The 22,476-nt window shown below is 44.0% G+C and overlaps 2 protein-coding genes across 17 annotated transcripts in view; both read right to left on the bottom strand.

The window, feature by feature from the left end:
• Positions 1 to 6,132: 6,132 nt before the first annotated feature.
• Positions 6,133 to 13,589, bottom strand: NDUFA12 (NADH:ubiquinone oxidoreductase subunit A12). The gene is made up of 4 exons (NM_001184758.2): positions 13,499 to 13,589; positions 11,816 to 11,898; positions 11,399 to 11,486; positions 6,133 to 6,411 (listed from the first exon to the last, which is right to left on the bottom strand). Exons 1-4 carry the CDS (start codon positions 13,585 to 13,587, stop codon positions 6,231 to 6,233), a joined length of 441 nt encoding a protein of 146 aa, NP_001171687.2. The 5' UTR covers positions 13,588 to 13,589; the 3' UTR covers positions 6,133 to 6,230.
• A 1,699-nt stretch (positions 13,590 to 15,288) lies between these two features.
• The window catches only part of NR2C1 (nuclear receptor subfamily 2, group C, member 1), a 50,814-nt gene continuing 43,626 nt past the window's right edge, over positions 15,289 to 22,476 (bottom strand). For 15 of the 16 annotated variants that reach the window (XM_046938591.1, XM_046938485.1, XM_046938529.1 and 12 more), the window contains one exon: positions 15,289 to 22,208. In XM_046938591.1, coding sequence (XP_046794547.1) covers positions 22,034 to 22,208 — 175 coding nt within the window. In that variant the 3' untranslated portion in view covers positions 15,289 to 22,033. The remainder of the gene's footprint in view (positions 22,209 to 22,476) is intronic. The other variant, XR_006938641.1, reaches the window with a different exon arrangement.

Genomic DNA, 22,476 nt, shown 5'->3' on the forward strand with positions numbered 1-22,476 from the left:
TCTTCAGCAGCTTTTAAGTGTCTGATGCTAGGCAGCATATGGTAGGTGATAAAAGTTGTTTGTTTCCTTGATGTATGTCAGTATCAAGATGCTATTTTGTTAATTGCAGCGCATGAAGTCAATTATCCTGTATAATTATGCATTGTGACATGAGGGAATGACTAGCTGAGCATCGTTTTGCCCAACGCAGCATCAGACAAATGGGCAGAGGTCTCCTTGCTGCCATTAGGCCTGAGCTGACTTGCTGTCAGCCTCCACTTGTGTTTTCCTGTTGCTCAGTACCAACAGCAATTACAGTCCCTGCTAATAGGAGCTACACAGAGATGATTCCACTCAGGTTTTAGAAGAAACAGAAGCTTTTACACACAGCACAGATTAATTACTGCTCACCAGTTTGCTTTTGTAGGTAGGTAATTGCGCACACAGCTTGGATTTGGAGGATCTGGTCTGTGCTTGGCTGTGACAGAGATATGGCTGTTTCAGTGTTAATTCCTGGAAACAAGTTTCCATTGGCCTGTAGCGCAGGGGGGTGACAGGGGAACTGGCAGCCCTCTGTGGCTGTGGAGAGGCTGTGGCTGCACGGTAGGTGTTGTGTTGTGCATTGTACAACCTTTACTTACTTGTTGCATTTGGGCTTCATCTCTGTGCCTGGGTTTTGCTTGTTAGAGAGGCAAACAGCCAGAAGTTCCTGCAGCAGCAGTCAGCACGGAGGTGGTACAGGGCAGCATGGTGCATGGGGCAGGCACCCATGGCAGCTCCCATGGCTCCCACTGCAAAGAGTGTAATGTTCAGGACAGCACAGAACTCAAGAGGGCAGAAATTAATTCGGCACAAATTGCTTCTTGCTGCTACCAACCGTCAGAGTTGACTGAAGAACTGTATTAAGCATGATTTCTTCTGACAGTGTTTGAAGTGATTCTGCCAGGATGTGTTTGCCTCTGCTGCTGTTTTTTCAAACTGTAAACTTTAATGGCCAAATCAGGCCTTAAAACCAACAGATGGGTAAGGCATTTCTTTCAGAAGAAGAAAAAGCCATCAGAAAATATCCGTCAGCAATCATTTGAAGTCCCTCAGAAATCATCTGAAGCTGAGAAAGCACAAGTTAACCCCCCCACAAGTTATTCTACAGCAACAGCACTGCAGGCCGGAGGGCCCCAAATTGGGACTGCTCATTCACAAGGATGAAACCAGATCCTGCTGGGGGGAAAATGCAAGTTAAAGAGCAAGAACTGCAGGAAAGCCAAATGGATTTCAGTCTAATAGCTCTGGGTGTTTTGTTTGTTTCTTTGTTTTTATAACAAAAACAAGAGTATTAACACTTTCATACTGAGCAAATAGCAAATTCTTGAATGAAGTCTTGTTCTGCCTGCCTGGGCAGACTCCAGCAGGAGAGATTTCTGGAGCCCAGAATGACTCCCACATGCTTGGCAGCCTCCTGGGACACCTGCATCTTCTCATCTGTGATATGGGAGATAGAAAACTCACTTGTTGACTTTTGTTCCTATTTTCAGAATCACTTTCCTGAATAGATTCACATTCTTAATGGGCTCTCTGGGCACAGACAGCAGGATATTAAGCTCCAACATATCCAGGAGACCACCTGTGCTGGGGGCATTCAGCACCCTACCCAGACCCGCACCAACAAGGACCACTCAGAGGTGGAGGTGACCCAGCAGAGGCTGAGAGGCCTCTGTCTCACCCTGCCCAGTCCCTTGGCTGGGCCCAGGGAGCCGCAGAGGTCAGGCGGGAGCTGCTGAAGGGAAGAGGTGCCAAATAACAGAAACTTCTTGCTTGTGCCAGTAGTGGTCTTATGGCTCTGTGGGCAAGCGGCATGTAACCGAGGACCGTGTCCAGAAAACCTGGTCCTTTCCCTTCCAAAGAAAAAAGCTAGATGGCCCCATGAACTCCCAGATACCCAGAGTAAACAAATCCTTTTCTGTTTTTTAACAGCTGCCTCAAATTAAAACCCATTAGGCTTTTCTTGCTTTCTCTGGACACTGTTTTGCCTCAAGGCAGGAGGGAAGCGCCACACGGACAGATATTGCTGAATTTGGTTTTGCCTCATTGAATTTTTATGGATGGTTACCCTCAAAAAACAAACTATTAATAGGCCCGTGTCTGAATGCTCAACCACATGAGACTGCATCTGTTACGTACAGGCTGTGTTTTGATGGATCGCCGTTCCATCAACTGAAAATCCTTCGGGCAATGAAGGAAATAGAACGGCCCTACAAACACTTAATCTAAAACTAATATTTAAAAGATAAATCGCAAGTTAAAATGAAGTAGTCCATTAGAGGGGCGGAAAATAAATTACCCCACAGAAAAAGAGAAACAAATAGGTATAATATTCCAGGAATATAAATCAGTGTAAAGCAGGAGTCTCTTGAGTGCCAGTTTGCCGAAGCGATGCTAACAGCAGTACAGATTATTTACACAGCTTCTGTATCCGTTGCTGTTATTACAGAGATTAAACTACACCAAGCACTTAGCGTGGTGGTTTGTGAGTAATTTACATAAGGTATAAGATCGACTCCTAGCATTTTAGTTTGCTGCATAATCCTACATAATTGAAGCAAATTCCAAAAACCTCCGGATTTTAGAAACGCTCTTATGAGCACAAAAGAAAATCTTTGGTTGAAGTACCGATGTCTTCTGCTTTTTCTGTGGTGCAGGATAATCTGATCTAAATGAAGTCAGTCCTGATTTCATTAACGAGCATTTTACTTGTTCTATAAATCTTCATAATCTGATGAAGAAAGTTCAGCATTGTTGGAAACTTTGTAATATAAATTGGCAACTAACCACAATCTCTATACTAATGTAGCACTCATTCCTAGTTCAAATACAGCTATGCACATCTGTGTGTGCAGTTGCTGCTTAGCACACATGTATTCATGTTCTGATTCTTTCTCAGTCTGCTGACATTTAATAGGAGAAAAATCCTGAACCACGACCTCAAAGTAAAATGCTTATAAGAAGTTATAAATGTACATCTCAAAGGGTTTATTAAAAAAAAAAGAAAATCCTGTAGCTAATTACTTCATATATAAATAAAAGAACCACTGCCTTTCTCTCAGAATGCTGCTTTGAGTCTGCCCTTTGTGTTCATCTCATATGGCCAAGTAGCAGTCCTGAGCATCTGCATAATCTTCCACTCTGACCAACATTGTTGGGTGGGTTCACGAGATGTGAAACTACAGCAGAAGGAAATGGCCAGGCCCAGGGAGAGGCATGGTGCCAATGGATGCCATCGATGGAGCCCTCTTGAAATGGTAACACTGTGCTGACCTGACCCGTTGGACTACCAGGGCCATGATGAACTCTGCTGCCAGTCACCTCTATGGAGGGGACAGGGCTGGTGTCCTACCGTACAGCTCCAGTCAGCGCAGTGGGCCTTGGATATGGCATATAGGAGGTGCACGTGGCACTGCTTTAAGGCCTGTCTGATCTCCTGAAGCCCCTTCTCAGCCATTCTTCTCCAGGCTGGAGGCAGGGCAGAGGATGCAGTCCAGGGCAGCCACGAGGGCGGAAGCAGCGCTCCGTTGCAGGAAGAGCCAGCCAGGACTGTGGGGATGTGCAAAGGTACTCCCAAAGACACAACTTTAAAATAAAAGCAAGCTTCAGCACTGTGTTGCAACTGAAGGAAGGAGATGTCTTCTTAATGAGACATGGTTGTTGTTCCTTTTAAAGTCACATTTAGGAGAATATTCCTGTCATTGCTTCAGTTGCACTTGGTTGAAGACACCATCTGCTGCAGCACTCAGCTGGCTTGGCATTTAAAGTGTCATTTGGATCAGAGAGCAATTGAGCATCCTCCATCTACTGAGGCAGATGTCATCAGCAAAGGTGAACTTCCACAAGTGAAGGACGTCGCTGATACACTGAGCTGAATCACAGGAGTGTTTGCAGAGAGCCCTGTGAAAGACTGCAGGTGTTCCTTCACATGCTCACTTTATTTCCTGTACACCCCTTCTGAGGAAGCAGTGTTACAGGTGCTAGCAGTGCAATTCTGCTTTTGAAGTCCAGCACATGTGGTCCCTGAAGCTTAGAGAAGGATGAGTGAGTTTGGGTGCTCTCCAGAGATGGGACTGACAGTATTTTCCAGCTGTCGAAGCCTAGGCTCGCTTCAGCTCCACGGGGCAGGAGGAAGAACCATTTTCCTGCCTTTCTCTAGGATGCTGCCACGCACAAATCTGCATAAAACTCTGTGCTACAACGTGTTCGAGCTGCAGTCCAAAAAACCCAATGAGACAAAGCAGGAAGAGGCATGAAATTAGGTAAAAACACATTAAAAAAGTCGAGGCCAATAAGAGTTAATTGCTCTACCCTGGTTTGCGCCTGTAGGGCAAGCACAGAAGCAGGTAGGCAATGGGGCCCTTCAACAGCTCAGGGAAATCTCTTCAGGTTCTTAAGGTCATCACATCTGCCAAGATGTGAAGGTGGGACAAACCCCTCCCACACAGCAGTGAAGGGAATGAAGGCCATGTACAGGGTGTGGGTGCGCTGGCACTGTCAGAGGGCTGCAGGGCTCTCTGTGAGGAGAGGCCCCGCCGGGGCATGGCTGGGCCCCACAGACAAAATGGGGGCACCTCTGTGGTGGCACACACAAGAAAGAACAAAGACAGGAAAGGAAAAACAGGGAGAACACCAAGGTCAGTGAAGGAGGTGCTCCAGCTGCTGAAGGAGATTCCTCCGCAGCCTGAGGGGAACCCGTGGAGCAGAGCAGGGTTATGCCGAAGGACTGTAGCCTGTGGAGGAGACTCACACAGGAGCAGGGTGAATGTGTGAGGAGGAAGGAGCATCAGATACTTCTTTTTGCTACCTCATTGTCACCAACATGAAAAACCAATACTGAGTAACAATCAGAGGGCTGTATCAGAATCATAGAACGGCTTGGGTTGGAAGGGACCCCAGGGACCATCAAGTTCCAAGCCTGCTGCCGCACAGGGCCACCAACCTCCAGGTCTGCTATTAGACCAGGTTGCCCAGGGCCCCATCCAACCTCGTCTTGAACACCTCCAGGGATGGGGCATCTACATCCTCCCTGAGCAGCCTGTTCCGGTGCTCTGTCACTCTGACTGTAAAGCAGTTCTTTCTTACATTGGAATGGAACTTCCTGTGTTCCAGTTTCTGCCCATTGTTCTATTGCTGTTCACCACCAAAATGTGTCCACCCATACTGACTTGACTCCTGCACTTCAGATATAGACAGTTATGAGATCGCCTCTCAGCCTTCTCTTCACCACACTTGAAGAGTCAAGATACAGTGCCCCATGCAGAAATCCGCTTCCAGTGCCCATCTCTTAGGTACCTTCAAATGTCTGCAGGCCTTTAAGGTCACATCACAACAGGTTAAATATCCTATCCCAACCCTTGTGAGAAAATATTCTAATGTATCTCTATGACGTAGAAGCAACAGAAAAGATCTACGCAACATGGGTCTGATCTCTGCACGTGTTTGACTCAATCAGATTTTTGCTGGTCAGTCACAGCTAACCATATGGCAACAAATCAAACACCCCTACAGGCCTACCTGACAGCCAATTTTAAGCAAGTTCTCTGCTTCTTAGTCTAAAACCAGTGTACTGGGGGGCCTGTGCAGATGCACAGCAGCACAGAACAGCTTTGGTACTCACATACAGCTGAGTTCTCATTTGACTGCCGTAGCCTTACATGGTACAATACATAGTATAAAACTTCTAATACAGCAGCAATATTATAGTACATAATCATGCACAAAAAGAAATATGAATAAAAACTATAGCCCTTGATAGGCCTTATTATTCTAACTTGTCTTGCACAAATTTAAGGAAATTGCTTCCTAAAATACTACAGTAATGGTATATTATTTGACATGGAGAGAACATAAGAGGATAAGGTTAAAGAGTAGAATTTTGTATTTCAAATTTATATTTGTATTCTTCTGAATGATACAACTGCAAGAAGTGACCGCCATGGGAATGATTACCATGCTAAAAAAAGTGAGGGTTGCTTATGTAAAGACAAGAATCACTAATAAAATGACAAAACGCCGAGTATGTAGCAGACTTGCTGTGTATTCTGTCCTCTACTTCTTCCCAGTGTCTTCTCACTTGTTTTCCCCGAAAGCTCAATAAACAAAACTACAGCAGTCAGAGGAAGCTTTTATTTTAAATAAAACCAGTGACAATGCAATTTACACTGAAAGCCAAAGTGGAGGCAAATCACTTTTTGCTGTTGTTTTGGCTGTTATTTGCTAGCTGTTGTAGGTGGGATCCATTCCTGAATCTTCTTGCGTGTAGTAGAGTAAGGGACGTACTGCCCAGGAGTACCACTCAAGTTGAACTTATGGTTCTCCCAGATAAATTTACGAGCAACCGGAGGATGAGTAGTTGGAGGGTCATCCGTCATTGAGTGAAGCCAGCGATGCCTTAAGAGAAAGAAAACCACATTGTTAAGGCATATTAAGGAGCATTACATGATCTATAATGAGCAAGAAATCAGGCAGTAAAAATGGCACAAAAAAAGAGTTGTGGGTTTTTGTGCCATTTTCTTTTGTTTGCTTTTAATCACCAGAAAATTGTGCTGCACAACGATACTTCAACACCTCCACCTCCAAAGCCTTCATGAAGCCACCACTTGGGATACGGAATAATGATTTAAGTTCACCTAAGCAATCACATAAATGTTTACTGGCTCCACAATAAAGTGATTAATACCAGTCAGGAATGGAGTAATTAACAAGTGAGTATAGTCATTACCTTTTACCTATGAACTAAATGTCAACCCTACCCCCTGCAAATAACATTAATGCTCAAGGAAAGCATTTTCCATAATAATTTACAGAAACACTTCAGCGGGGATAAACTGAATTGACTTTATCCCATTTCTATTTCAGTGCCCAAGGCAACTTTCAAAGCTGAATCATTATTGTTATAAGCCAGTTAATGAAGTACATGTAATGGGACAGAATTGAGGCTTTTTGCAAGCCTATGGATATTTTTACTGAGATGGGATTAAAAGAGGCTTCTGCTTATTAGCTTTTGTCAAAGACTTCACCTAAAAATATTAAGTTCTCTGTTATTAGTTGTTATTAGGAAGCCTGAGAACTGCATCTTCATCCTTTAGCAATGACTCCTGCAGACTGCACTGATACAGCAATACAAAACCACAATACAAGTAGGATGAAATAGATGCGTTTGTCTGACTGATACTTTAGAGTATACTCTAAAGAGTTCTACAGAAGGTTAGATATTTTTTCAGTTGAGTAGCTTCTAGGCATTTAGTTAGAAAGAAAAAGAAATCAAAACTTTGCATATTGCTTCAGTTAAAAAAAAAAAAAAAAACACTTAAAAATATAGAATCACAGAATGGCTTAGGCTGGAAAGGATCTTAAAGATCACTGAGCTCCAACTCCCAGTCACGGGCAGGGCTGCCACACATCAGATCAGGCTGCCCAGAGCTCCATCCAACCTGGCCCTGAATGCCTCCAGGGATGGGGCATCCATAACCTACCTATGCAGCCTGTATCAGTGCCTCACCATTCTCTGATTAAATAGTTTCCTCCTAACATCTAACCCAAATCTCCCCTTCTTCAGTTTAAAACTCTTCCTCCTTGTCCTAACACTATCAGACCATGTAAAAAGTCAGAAGATTTCTGTCTGGAAGAAGGAGATCCCATAGCATCTTGCTTCAAAAAAGGGCGAGTTTGGAGAGGAGAGGTGGGGTCATACACTTATACTTAATAATCCAGCATCCCATTGCTAATAGAAATGCAATGCAATTGTCACCATACCCTACCATCCTCCCATGTTTCCTGCCCCCTAGAAAGCAATACACATCGAGAGGGAAAAAAGTGTTTTCTTGGCTAGAAATGCAGTTACAAAAGCCCTGAGAGAAAAGCTGGAGCAGATGGAGCACAAGAAATGCATTAAAGCTCAGTTAAAATTGACTACATTTCAAGCTTACACAATGCCTTGTATCTCCTTCTTTACAAGTGTATATACACTCACTTCCTGAAATGTGAAATTATAAAAATATTGAGTTTATTGACTCATTTAACTCAGAAGACAGAAAACAGAAGAGTTTTATTCTCCATTTTAGACTGTATAGCTGTGCAGTGTTTCTAAGGCTAAATCCACGAAGATTTCCAAAACACGGTGTTTTGGAGTGATGCTCTGTTTGCTTTCAGGACTTTCTGGCACAACAACATCAATACCAAATTGAGCTCAAGTTCCAACGGATCAGCAAAAAAAGCCGCATTGAGTCACATTCTCTCACTGAAAGTAGAAATAAAATTGCTCGCCACAGGTGCTGAAATAATTATCTCCAGAAGATCTTTACAACATTTGTGGTCCCTTCCCCATTTCAAACGTACAAAAACTGAAAACTTTGCTTTGGAAAGCCTTTCCCCTTGACAACGTCCCTCAGAGAGTCCTTTGAAGCCTTGGTGTCTCAGACTCTACTCCCAGATGCTCAAGAAAAGCTCTTCATGCATTAGACTGAACAGCAGAAATAAAGAGATTTGACATCTTGCAGATGGCCAGATTTCTGTACAAACTCTGCCTATAAATCCATGCATGAAAAAATAGGATTCAAAAGCAAGTAATGACTTTGAACCTGAAAAGGAGCAGACGGCTTATACAAAGCAAAGGAGGACAGCAGCAGCTTGGAAGAGGCTGAAGCAGTTTCCTGAGACACAGAGCAGCACTGCCAATGCTGAGGCAGGTAAAGCCTCCAAACTTCTGCCTGCATAAAGAGACGGGAGACACCTTAAAATACCTTCAAGTGCACTCAAGACCATGTAGGATGTTCTCCCCATTCTTAGACAAATATTTAAAAGCAAAGTGATTTCAAACTGAAGCTACAAAGGACTGGAGCCAATTAGATGATGTATGAACTGTCAAACAAGACCTGGTGCAACACAAACTCCAGAGCTATTGGTGTATGTGCATCTGCAAGGCTCAGTCACTGGCTATGTAAGTTCAGCCTACCTGCCAACTTCCTAACATCCACTTCTTTCTTCCCAAAGAAGCTAACCATGCTGCAACAAGAAAGGTGAAGGTGTGTGCTATGGTCAGAGGGCATTTCAGTGCTGTCCCATGTCCTTTAAGTCAGCACAAAAGCAGGGACTTAACTTTGACTAGTGTAACCAGAGGGCTTTTTTCATTATTATCAAAGACAGTCTTCATTTATCCTTCCAGGTCTATGGATAGGAATAGGAGGAAAAAGGGACAAGAAACATCTCCCATGTGTACCCATGGGAGAGAACTGATTTCTCATGCAAGCTACTGCAAGATACCACTGTACAGTAACGTTGACAGAATCCCACTGACCTAAAAACACTATACCAGCATTTAATATAGTTATGAAACACAAGTTTATTGTGAAGCTGCTAAATGGATGAAACTTTCAGTCCCTCCTCTCTTTTCTGATTAAACTCTTATTCTCAGAGGCAGGCTTGAAAAAGAGTGATTTTACAGAGGAAAAGCACATTCCTTCCCATTTCAGAGTATGCTGGCACTGACGTCTGAGATGCTATATTCCTGCCTCCTTCGGCTGCCAGATCAGCTGACGTAAACAGTGTTAATTATTAAAATTAACTTAAATTTGAAATTTTATGTTATGAAGTTTGCACTCCTGCAGCCCGCAATGCTGCACAGCACGACAAGGTTAGTACCAATCATTCCACAAGTGCTGAAAGGATCTAAAGAAATTGAACTTCTCTCCAACGAAGGAGATACCATCACCTTGATTCTGACGATGAGAAAACCCTGAGTGATAAGGAGGTTAAATAAGATCATTTCAATCACAACAAGCCAATCCACTATCTGGCAGACAGCTAAAGCTGACAACATTAATTCCTATTTCCTCTTTTTCCCAGACAGTCGTTTTCAGCATTTTCCAGTACGCCAAAGTGTTCTTTCCCCAATTCATCATGCATGAAATGCGAGGTTCACTTGACTGCATCTCGACAGTCCACAGCATCCCACAATCCTGAATGCTCACAGCTGCCCACACAGTTATCCTTTACGATGCACGGTGTACTCAACACCCAGAAACACGGACCTTGCTCAGCCTGACCGAACAATCCCAGTTCCCTCAGCTGCTCCCCATCAGACCTGCGCTCCAACTAAAAAACCAAAACACAACAAGACCAAAAAAAGCCCCAGAAGAGTACTGCACAATAAAACCTCCTGACAAAATATCTTTGAATATGAGACTGTTTAACTTTTCACGTCTCATTGCACCGATCAGTGTTGATAATAATGACAAGTCTGCTCTTTCTTCCAGGGCTTTTCTTTCCACGATAACAGGAAAGCTTTTCACCTCCCTGCTTTATGTGCTGTAAACAAGCTGCTCTACCTACAAACATGACCGATACTCAGAAATAAACTTTGTATAATATTGCAAGGCCACAGCTAGTGACACATAAGCACGAGCAAAGAAGAAGGAAAGCACTGCCTCAAAAAGATGATAATCTTGAAAACAGGCACAGCCTTATAGTGAAAAGGATACAAACTGCATTCAAACAACAGTTATTATGCAGTCAGTAAGGAGCAGCCCTGCACTGGCCTGAACATGCTGGTTGTGGAGATTTCAGATATTAATGCCACTTCTAAAAACCAGTGCCATAAAACTCATACTGGAGATGAAAGAGAAAGCATGAACTACATTAAACATAATTTGAAGATGGAGAGAGTTTGAAGCAAAACTGACTGCCTAGATAGCCTACCCACGCATTGCTCAAATGTTCTGAGAACCACGTCACTCTGTCTCCCATGCCCACATAATTTAAACCTATTCCATACATCTACGCATATATACAACATTTTACATCTCAGTTGCACGGTGTCTGAAAGCTGCGTTGTTTCTGTTTGGGTTTTTTTGTGCTGGAGTACACACAAATCAAAGAGCGGTGCCGTGGTGCTTCCCAGCGCCCAAAGCATCACCTGCCCATCCCGTGACCCTGTGGCTGTTCCAACAGTCATTTCTGAATACTGAACAGCCCCTTTCCAAGAAAGGAATGGTGCTCTGAAGAGGTGAGAAGCTACAAGAACATGCACCTTGTGCCTGCACAGAGCCCTCCTGGACACAATGGGTGAGCAGCACTGTAGGTTTTCTATCAGCCTTCTCCTCTCCCTCATTAACCGATGTACGGCTTAATCAAGGAAGAACTTCTTTATCTATGGGAACGTTCTGTCAAACGGTACCCTTCTTCTGCAGCTTATGCATCCAGCAAAAACCTTCCTAAACTGAAATTAAAGCTAACCAGTCTGAAGCCTTTTTGTCATGCTGCATCCAAGAAAACTTACTGCCAAAAATTGATGTATTATTTCTTATCTTCTGCTTTGTAATATGAGAACAGATACATGCAATTACACAATGTATTCAAGTTACTAAGTTAAATATCTTACCATTCGGGGGGCACCATACTTCCATCAACTTCCCAAAATGTATTTTTGCCGTTCATTTCACTAGTGTATACGACCCATCTGTGTCGACCTTGATTAAATGAACATAAACACTGGATAAACGTAAGAAATTATTTTCACATAAAGCAGAAAACACATGAAAACACAAGGAAAACTATTTTGCCTACAAATATCTGCTGTTACGGGCCCTCACTGCAAGACAAGTACAGCTGTGACTAGGAAGCAGATCAGGGTTTTTTTTGAGTTTTCTGCATTTCTACTGTCACTGCAGTCTTACATTGCTGAGCTTAGTGCTCTCACACAAGTAGGAAACAAGGAAGGCGGGCAGGCAATAAATCCTAATTCACCAGCAGCAGAGCTGGGCTGCCACTCAGGAGGTGGTCACGTCAGCACACATACCAAAGAAGTTTCTTTTGTCTTCATAGTACTTGTTTCCATATTTGTCAACTCCTACCAGCGTACCAGTCTTCAAATCGTTGACCCTGTGAATTCCCAGAACAACAGCTTTAATTACCTTGGTCTCAGACTGAAATTGCCATAGACATTTTTTAGAGGTTGGCAAAAATCTGTAATTAAAACTCACACACGTGTACGTAAAGCAAAACAAACAAAGGAACCCCAAACTATTCAGACTTAAGGAGTGCAAAACATAATCACCGATTCCTGCAACTGACAATAGCATGCCTTCACTGTGTGCCCCACTGACAGGACACTGAAGTCATACAGAGAGGCTTTGGGGACTGTTCAGAAGTTCTTTATGGCACAAGATAAAGCACGATGTAACACCCATAAAACCTTAAATATCATGTGACGGGAGTACCACAGGTACACCTATGACTTGCATTCCACTGACACGTTTTGAAGTGTTTTCCCCCACCTAGATCTTTTTTTTTTCCTCTCTCTTCATTGGCATCCACCCCAAGCAGGATCATGTAAAGTTTCAGCTGCCTGCAGTGCTCTGGGCACTCTCCATCCAGTGCCAGCTGACAGAACACACGTGCACACCCATGCTTCCTTGGCTGGTGTTCACCTATCACATGAAGAAGCACTCAGACCCCCGTGTTATTTAAGCCTGAGCAACGAAATTCAGGAAAAGAAGGGATGTTTCAGCACTGCTCTCCCTTCCTTCTTCCCTTCCCCTCCTTGGAAGGGTTGTTATGCCTTGTCCTGGCATTTGTGCCCTGAGCTCTGACACCAAACGCTAAGATGCATGTAGAGCCTCCAAAGGATGTTTCTCAGCCAATTTCAGTGAGCCCCAACTAAGAGAAATATCTCCAGGCACACAAAGCCATAATAATTTGACTTCTGGTGTACTGATGGAAAAGACTGCACCAGTGCAGCCTCACCTCAAGCACTGCGTGTGGGTACCAGAGTACAAAATGGACATAATGCTACTAGAGAGCACCCAAAGGAGGGCTACAGAAATGGTGAAGGGTGTGAGGGCAAGGTGTATGAGGAGTGGTTGTGGTGCCTCGGTTTTCATGCCCCAGAGCAGAGCTGAGGGGCTGTGCTGAGCTCAGCTCTCCAGGTACAGCAACAGGGCCCGAAGGAATGGCATGGAGCTGTCAAAGGAGAGTCAGGTGGGGGTCAAGGAAAGGTTCTGCACCAGAGGGCGGTGGGCACCGGCACAGGCTGCACAGCGGGTATGGCTGCAAGCTGCTGGAGTTCAGCTCCGGACATTACGGGATTCTGCCTGCAGAAGCCCGCAGCTCCTCCTGCCCGGCGGGCTCCCCTCGGGCACCCCGCGCCACAACCCGAAGCACCGCAGCGGGCAGGTGAGACGCCGCAGGGGTCTCTCTCAGCGCGAAGGAGGCGCGCAGAAGCGGCCGCCCGCTGCGGTAAATGACGCCGGGCCAGAGCCACCGGGCTGCCAGGCCGGGCGCAGCGGGAGGGCCGCGGCCACCGCGAGGTGCCGCAGACGGGCACGGCGGTGTACGGCCGTCCGGCAGACAGGCAGGGCCCGCTGCTGCGGCCCGGACCCGGCGCGGCCGCCAAGGTGACCCCACGGGACGGGACGGCGAGGCGAGGGCCGGGAGCCGCCTGCTGCCCGCTCCGGGCGCGCCGCGCCGCGCTCCCTGTTACCTCAGCAGCTGCAAGATGGCGCCGCGGACACCGCCGTGGCCGCCGAGGTGCTTGAACGCCCGCTTCACCACCTGCACGTATTCCGCCATCTTGGGACGGCACCGCAGCGGCTCCGGCACCGCCCCGCGCTGGGATTGGTGCGCCCGGGGCGGGGCGGCGGTGACGGGACGGGTGGGCCGCCGAGCTCCGAGGCTGCGCGGTGCTTGTTCGCTTGTTCTGTGAGTTCCCAAATCGTTGTTTTGCTATAAACTACTTACGAAAAAAGAGCTCTGAAAAAGAAAGTTTTAAAAAGAGGCCAGCCAACTTTTGGATCACTAAACAGCTCCAACTCCCAAACCAGTTTCTAAGGCTATTCACGAGACTCAGACCATCTTCACTAAGAATAATTCTGTGAATGTTTTCTTTGCTGGCAGTGGTCTGACCAGGTTTGTTTGTGTTTTTACAATGGATAAGCTCTGGGTCACTGCATGGATCCACATGGCACCATGTCTCCTTGTAGTTACACTGAGACCGCTGTGGAGGATGGCACTTTGTAACTCAAAGCTGGGAGAAGGGATCACCTCAGGCCTCACCTGGAGTATTGTGTCCAGTTCTGGGCTCCCCGGTACAAAAAAGACAAGGATCTCCTGGAGAGAGTCCAGCAGAGGGCCACAAAGATGATAAAGAGCCAGGAACATCTCCACTGTGAGGAAAGGTTGAGTAAACCTCTGTTCAGCCTTGAGAAAAGAAGACTGAGAGGGGATCTGATTAATGTTTATAAATATCTTAAGTGTGGGATTCAAAGGGACATGGCCAACTTCTTTTCAGCAGTCTGTGGGGACAGGACAAGGGGAAATGACCATAAACTGCAGCATAGGAAGTTCTGCACCAATATGCGAAGGAACTTCTTCACAGTAAGGGTGGCGGAGCACTGGAACAGGCTGCCCTCAGGGGCTGTGGATTCTCCTCCTCTGGAGATATTCAAGACCCACCTGGCCACCTACCTGCTGTAGGGATTCTGCTTTGCAGGTAGGTTGGACTCAGTGTTCTCTGGAGGTCCCTTCCAGCCCCTGCAACTCTGTGATTAGCATCGTAATGCAACTTTAATCCTACAGCTTTTCTTACAGCTTATTGAAGCTTTTATGGAACAACATTCTTAGAAGCAGGAACTTCTTACAGCGTCCTTACATTACATTTTGATTTTTCCTCAAGCCAAGTAAGTCTCCACCAAGAATTTCATTGCCATTAGCCCAACTGCTCAAGTCCTGTTGCACCTACTTACAATACTTTTGCTGACATCTGGTCACCATTCATATAAACCCTATCTTACTGCTCTGTTCAACATTATCCTCAAACTCTGTGCAGATACCATGATTGAATAATGTGGAATGCAAACACAAGCCTAGTGCTTTGCTAAGAATTCATTGGGGCACCTTTGGGAGACAGCATTCACTTGACTGTAAAACTCATGGTCCCATAAATAATTCTTTATTCCCAGTTTCTAAGATTTGATGCTAAGTCTCTATTAGATATGCTGTGCTCTGAAAGTTTGGTATGTTGAACCTCACTGTCTTAAAAACTCTGCCTAACCAAATTTAATGCTGTCTTCTTTTTCTTTTTCCCTGCGGTCCCAGCAAGTTGCACAGACTTAGTGTCAGAACGCCATTCTACACAAGCCCTGAACGCATCAGTTAGCTCTTTCTTTTCTAATACAGAATCACAGCGTAGTAGACAAGAACACATTTTTTGAAGATAAATTCATTTCCTGAATGACTCAATGACTGCACAGAAGAGTCTCGTTGAATCCTGCATTTGATTTTTAAGAGCTTTATTCAGTGATAAATTGATTTTGAGAAACCTAAGTTCAAGTATTTCACAGAAAGAGTAAAAAACCAACCCACGGAGCAGTTCAGTATTTACATTTTACCTTACAATATATATATATTAACTGCTTATCTATTCCACTGCAATTCCTTCTATTCTTTGTGTGGGAAGTCATATAAGTTTATTCTGCAACGGTTTCACAACTAAGGAACATACATTTCCATAATTAATTGGAATTCCTCTCGCAATCAAAATAATAAATCCAACACACAACAGACCCAGCTATGTAGATTTTGCAAATCTGCCCCATCCTTCCAAAATTTCTGAGTCTCAGAAGCAATGTCAAATTCACATCACCATTCTTTACATTTTGTTGGCCCAGCCTCTAACCGTGGTTTCACTCACTCTGGTCTGAACAGTGCAATTTCTAATGCTTTCCCTCTTGGATTTGTAGCCCTGCTATAACCCACATTTCCCAAAAGCACAATCAAAAAAAGGTTTTTCACTTGTCTTCATCTGCTTTAAAAGAGATTGATTCATGGTCTGGAACCAAGGTGCAAGGTGCAATGTTCCTGAATACTAAAACACTCAAAACCAATGGTGCTGGCTATTAGATGGTGCTATTAGGGGACTCCTGCTGCTTGTTGGGAACTGCTCGGGCCATCTTGGTTGAAGATGCTGCTGAGTAACCCCCCTGGAGAGTTTCTAGACTTCTATTATTTACCAGAAGAGCACTTCTTCCTAGAGGGCTCTTCCTTTTTTCCTTCAAAGGTGACCAAAAGGCTGTGGAATATTACTGGTATGGGAAGGAGCAGGTAGTAGATTAGCAGTCTGACCAGAGAACAAGGCTCTGTGGAAGTGCAGAGAAAGGTAAGCTTTTAAAACAGAAGCAACAGAGAAACTGGAGTATCTGCAAACAGAGGGGGACGAGAGTCCAACTGTTTATTCCCTGCTCTCATCAACGTTACCCAGACTTTCTCATCCTACAAAGCTTTCCTCTACAATGCATCGTCTACTCCACAGTACTCCGTTTACTTCAAGATGAACACATTTCAGAATCTAAGCGTGGAGAGAATGGTAGCTCATTTCTCACTTGTTCTGGCTATCTGCATATTCATGCAAACACCACAATCACTTGTAATAGAAGACTGAAAAAGAAAGACAACTTTTCAATTGTCACTGAGAAATCAGTTCTGGAAAGGACCCAAACTTGTCCTCATTTCACAATTCATGATGAAATGAGTAAACTCCAAAAATAACTATTGCTTTACTTGGCATGAAGATCTGTGATCGGAATTCATTATATCAACGTCTGCAGGTAGTGCTTTAAGAGAAAAAAATGTTGGTAAATTACATTTTATAATAAATCATTAATTTTCAAATAGTCAAACTCCCAGGGCAGAAAGGAGCACTAAGCACAAAAACAAAGAGCTCATAGCAACAGGGGGAAAGAACAGCAAGGTACTGCAGTGGTCACAAATCCCAGGGAATGAATCTATTGACAACACAACATTGTACAGTAAAGTGAAATATCCACGGACTCTTTGGAATCACACACACTGCTTCAGGGCTGTAAGACAACCTGCGTAGAACACTAACAGATAGGTGATTGCTATTTATTTTAAAAAATACAGCCAAAATAGACTTTACAAATTCAGGTTTCAAGACATTTACAATGAATTTTTATACCACAGCAGAACAGGTACAGCGACGTTCTAATGCCTGCGCTGGGAAACCACAGCTGCTGAACACAGTAACACAGCAGTGACTTTCACTGACGCCAATGGTGACAGAAGAGAGGTACCAACAGGTTACGTTTATAAGTGCAGAAGGTACTGTAGTGAAAGTGCTTTTGAAGAAAGTTTAAAATAGAACAATTGTTTGTACCAGGAACTCTACCAGCATGAAACAAGCCCCCTAAACTCATGTATATACGCACAACATACACTTCCAAACTAGTCCATTTGTTCTGTGTATCACTGCTCCCATCTGAAGGGGCAGGATTCCAAATGGATGGTTTTTCCATTCATGTGATTGATACAGAAATGAATTTTCTTAACACTGAACATTTTAAAGCTATCAGAACAGAGCCTGTTCTTTCACTGGCAAAGCAGATTGTTAGTAGTAAGTGCCGCAGTTTAGTTGTATTCTGACGAGGTATGGGAAGTTTCAGAAAGCTGAAGATCAGAAAGTTTAAAAAAATAAAACATAAAGGAGAAAAGAAGAGGTCACAAAAATAATGAGGTACTTTAACATCCACAGTGGAGTGAGCCTTACTGCTCGCATTTGTGTTGGCTGAACAACAGTGTGACTGAACAGCATGAAGGGCAGCCCATTCCTGAGAAAGCCCAGTTGTGCCTCACTGCTCATCAACAGCATGAATTTACAGTTAAAGAACCCAAAATGATAAATGAAAAGTGGTACCATTATTCTTGGTAAGAAAAGTGAATAATACAAATGCAAGCACCTGCACTATGGGATCCACCTTCTTGATCATCAAGAAGACAGGAGACAATACTTGCCAGGCAGCACAGACCAGCCCGCACTCTGCCTTTGGCCCGGTACTGAACTTACACTGAAGGTTTATGAGGAAAACATGTAAGAAACTTTGGGGAAAAAGGTTACTTACCAGTAGGTAGCACTTTTTGCAGTGCGTTGCATATCTGCACATTCACTCTATGGAAGTCCAAACATTGGAGGTATCCAAGATTATGGTTTTCTGGGGAGGCCCTTACAATACCTCAGGTGTACATGCATCTATCTCCTTCTTTTGTTTCACTTGACAGTCGGTATGGAGCTTACATTTGGTTAGCCACCCACAGCAAGGGGAAGGAAGGGCATATGGTTATCGCACAGATGGACAGCAGAAGTAACTGGAATCTTTTTGAAATAAGTACCTTTTCTTTTTGGATGGATATGCACATAGCCACAGTACATAAGAAGTGTGTGCCACTTCTTGGCAATTTGAAGATCTCTTGAACTCCTTTTCGTAATAATACTATACATATATTGAGCAAAGCCCCAAACGCAGCCTGGCAACTACTAGAGTATATCCTGATTACTGATGGTGACTCAACCATACTGCTCTCAAAAGAGGTAACAGAGTCTGTAACTGAGCTTGGAGATGGGCATCCTGTTTGACTTCTCACCTGACTGAGAAAACGAGATTCTACGATATCTGCAAGTTTCTGTCACATGAAAGGGTGTGACACATGTCTCTTGCTACCCCACACACAATGGGTAGTCTCACATCTGGATACACTGGATTTAAAAAGAAAAACATGGATGGGTTGAATTCTTGATTTAAGTGATCTGGCAGAAATCCCAGATGAAGCCCAAGGGATTTTGCCAGGGAAGTAACAGTAAGAGCTGTGGGAAGGGGAAAAGTCAGCCACTGAGATTTGAATCTTCTGCTGCCATGCACAGGTGACAGGCATCCAAAAAGAATGTGACCATGGTTCTTGTACTGCTGAGTTAACACAGCCTAACAAAGCTGTCCCGGTCCAGCAGTCAGCAGTGATAGCAGTCCACGCTTCCCTGAAATAGGCCAACTTGTCTTCAGACTATGGCATGAAGGGGGAACAAGCAGAATTTCAGAGAAAATAAGTTTCTATGGCCACATCCTCCAAAACATGGCTCTCAAAGACAGATATGCTGAAGGATTCAATCCCTAAAGATTTACCTCTCTACAAACACTGGTATTTTCTCAGCTGTTTCTGCAGCTATACAATACCATGCAGAAACCACATTTACTGAATCTTCTGGCCAGCTGTAAACAAAGAACTGCTTATCATGCCTGAGGCACAGGTCCCAAAGGCTAAAAAGTATAAATCTGCAAGGATGTGGGAGAGATTTGCAGTCTCTACTGCATTTAGAAGGAAAATGGGTTATCTGAATTTGGAGAATATAGGGAGTCAAATTCTTCCAGTATTTGAAATGCCTGGTAAACCATTTATAAATTATTCAGGAGTAACCTCTTGGCAACTTCCATAAAGGGCTTAACACAACTACATCTGTTCTTGTTAGCAACAGAGAAGGGCTGGGGATAGCATAGGGCTGGAAGACAGGGTCCAAATTTCTGAGGAGACATGAATAGAACAATTCACTTCCTGTCTGCAATTTGGTCCTACAGACGGCAAGATGATGGGGCCTGTAACCACTGGGAAGAGACCAGCACAGTATATTGGCAGCCATTGTCTTTCACATTTCTGTAACTACTGCCCTCTTGAGACAGAAAAGTAGTCCTCACAGAATCACAGAATGGCCTGGGTTGGAAGGGACCTCAAGGATCATAAAGCTCCAACCCCCCTGCCACAGGCAGGGCCACCAACCTCCCTATTGAATACTAGACCAGCCTGCCCAGGGCCCCTTCCAGCCTGGTCTTGAACACCTCCAGGGATGGGGCATCCACAACCTCTCTGGCAGCCTGTCCCAGCACCTCACCACTCTCATAGTAAAGAACTTCCTCCTGATATCCAACCTAAATCTTCCCTCCCTCAATTTAAAACCATCTCCCCCTGTCCTGCTGTTATCTACCCTTTCAAAGAGTTGACTCCCCTCCTGTTTATAGGCTCCGTTTAGGTACTGAAAGGCTGCAATGAGGTCACCCCGCAGCCTTCTTTTCTCCAGGCTGAGAAGCCCAGCTCCCTCATCCTGTCCTCGTAGGGGAGGTGCTCCAGCCCTCTGATCATCTTTGTGGCCTTCCTCTGGACCCTCTCCAACAGCTCTCTGTCTTTCTTGTACTGGGGGCTCCATACCTGGCCACAGTACTCCAGATGGGGCCTCACAAGAGCAGAGTAGAGAGGGACAATCACACTTCATGAACTCCAGGAAACATGAATGCAGAGCCTCAATCCTTCTCCTTTAGACACACGGACTGTGGGAAGGGCTCAGGCACCATGGGAAGCTCCAGCATCTTTAAAGGCTGTTCTCCAGGAAGTCGCTACATGCCAAATTCAGAGCAGGGGAGAATGGTTCCATCCCATAAGAGGTCCTCAGCACCAAGCGTTTCCATCTGTGGAATTGTGTATGAGCAATCCTGTAGTGCAGCCTCTGATTAGAAGGCAGCAGAGGAAGATCCAAACAACTCTAGTAGTGGAATTAAAAAGGACAGAATAATTCAGTGTCAGTTTTCTGATTCTTTTTGGATGACTGAGATCCTCAGGTGCTGGGAAAAAACACAGATATCACCAAAGTCTCATCTACCTGTCCCCTCAATGTTAGCATGGCCTTGGAGTTGCTGCTACAGAGAAGCAAAGGCCTCCCTCGAAGCTGATCTTTTGTCTAAAGAATTGGGCGAGGTTCTTCCTCACTCAGTGCTGCCAGAGGACTAAAAAGTTCAGGATAAATGGAACTAGGCCTCAATCCAAGATGTAGATAAACCTACAAGCTACTGTTGGCAGCAGACCATCACTTTTCCTAGAATCTCTCTCTAATTTTAAGCAACAGATATTAAATGTGCTAGGAATATATAGTTTCCCGTTGCAAAGGGAAGCTTGGAGCGATCAACCATCAGTCTTATTTGACAACCAGGCACGTTCCTCAAGATAGGAAAGCATCTGAACCCATCCTTAGATGGAGCCATGAAGGATGATTCAGTCAACATAAGTGAAGTATCTAGACTCATTTCTAACATGGACAGGCAAAGCAGCAGAGACCACACTCGTATAAGCAGAAGTATTGGATTCAGTAATTTCTAATTTAAAAAATAATCATATGAGACTGACTGGAAAAGACAGCTAAATAGGCAAAAGCTAATAAAAAAAAAAAAAAAAAAAAAAAACCAAGTCCTATACAAGAGAAACAATATGAACACGTGTGCAGAATTCTAAACACAATTTGGTTATAGAGGTGGTTGAAAGAAAACTGAGACACATGTACAATGCCTCCCTCCCTGTGTACTGAGTTTGAAAGAGGAAGGGGTACTGTGAAAAACGTTTAACTTCTGAGAGCAGAAAAAATAGGAGGCTGATCTCTTTGAATACCTGCAGTACACAGTTCTCAATTTTTCATAGTATAAAACAGCTGATATCTACCAACACACAATATTACAGCATAGTATACCTTTGCATCCACAGAACAGTCAATGCTGATCCTTTGCAGTTTTACTTTTGACCAACTGCATCAACATGTAAGCAGAATATTTTTAAGTGTGAAATACCTCTGCCTTCCCTGCTCTTGTAACAATATCCACTGCTTCATTCAACATGAAATAACCTCTTTTCAAAAGAACAGAAGATAAAAGTTTGGTTATAAAGGTCTCCCTTCCATAGAAACAATGCCCTTTTCAAGACGTTTGATAGTATTTTCCATTTAATCAGTGAGAAAGAACTAGCAGCAAAACACTGAAAACACAACTCAGAGAGGAAACTTAATTTATTTGTCTAAAACACCAAACTAAGTTGAGATACCTTAGTTCAGTCAAAGCATCTTCCGTTTCTTCACAAGCCTGGGTTTCATAAACAAATATTCCAAGTTCATCTATCTACAAAAATAGGATGGACAATTCTCGACTTTCCGCAGATACCAAGTAAATTTACAAGTCCTTGAAGATCAGATGAAAAATAGGAAGCGATCCTATATTCCTTAAGACACTCCACCGCATTTCCCAAGTGTACTGGAAAGGAGGAACACGAGTCTTCTTTAGAAAGGTGCATGGGAAGGCCTCTTGGAGACAGAGTATGCATTTACATCACCATGACTGCCATGGTACAGAATCCTTGATCGCTACTTTTATACGGCATGACCAATTATTTGAGTATTGTAGTCTGCCGTCTCCATTCGCAGAATGTACGGGATGATGCTATCGATCTGAACGTTTCCAATTAGTCCTGCAAAGAACAGCTCCTCAGTAATGGCAGCACTCATCAGCCTCAGGGCAGGCAATCGGAGAAGAAGTCGAGACAGTCTGCAAGGTAAGTTTGGCAAGACGTTACTCTGGTCACACATTCTGGCATTATTCACAACCGTGTTATTGGTAAGAAAACAAAACATTAAGGGACAACAGTGATAGGAATTTGTTATATTTACTTCATGAGAGGCTTAAATACTTAGATCAAAAATGTGTTAACTTTACAGACAGTCATTTCTTTGACAGTACCAAAAATGTGTACATATTAGTCAATGGACTGTACAATATTTGGACTTAGACTAAGTGAGGAAATACTCCAAACAGG

This window comes from Gallus gallus, chromosome 1 (genome assembly GCF_016699485.2).
Source record: "Gallus gallus isolate bGalGal1 chromosome 1, bGalGal1.mat.broiler.GRCg7b, whole genome shotgun sequence".
Lineage (NCBI taxonomy): Eukaryota > Metazoa > Chordata > Aves > Galliformes > Phasianidae > Gallus > Gallus gallus.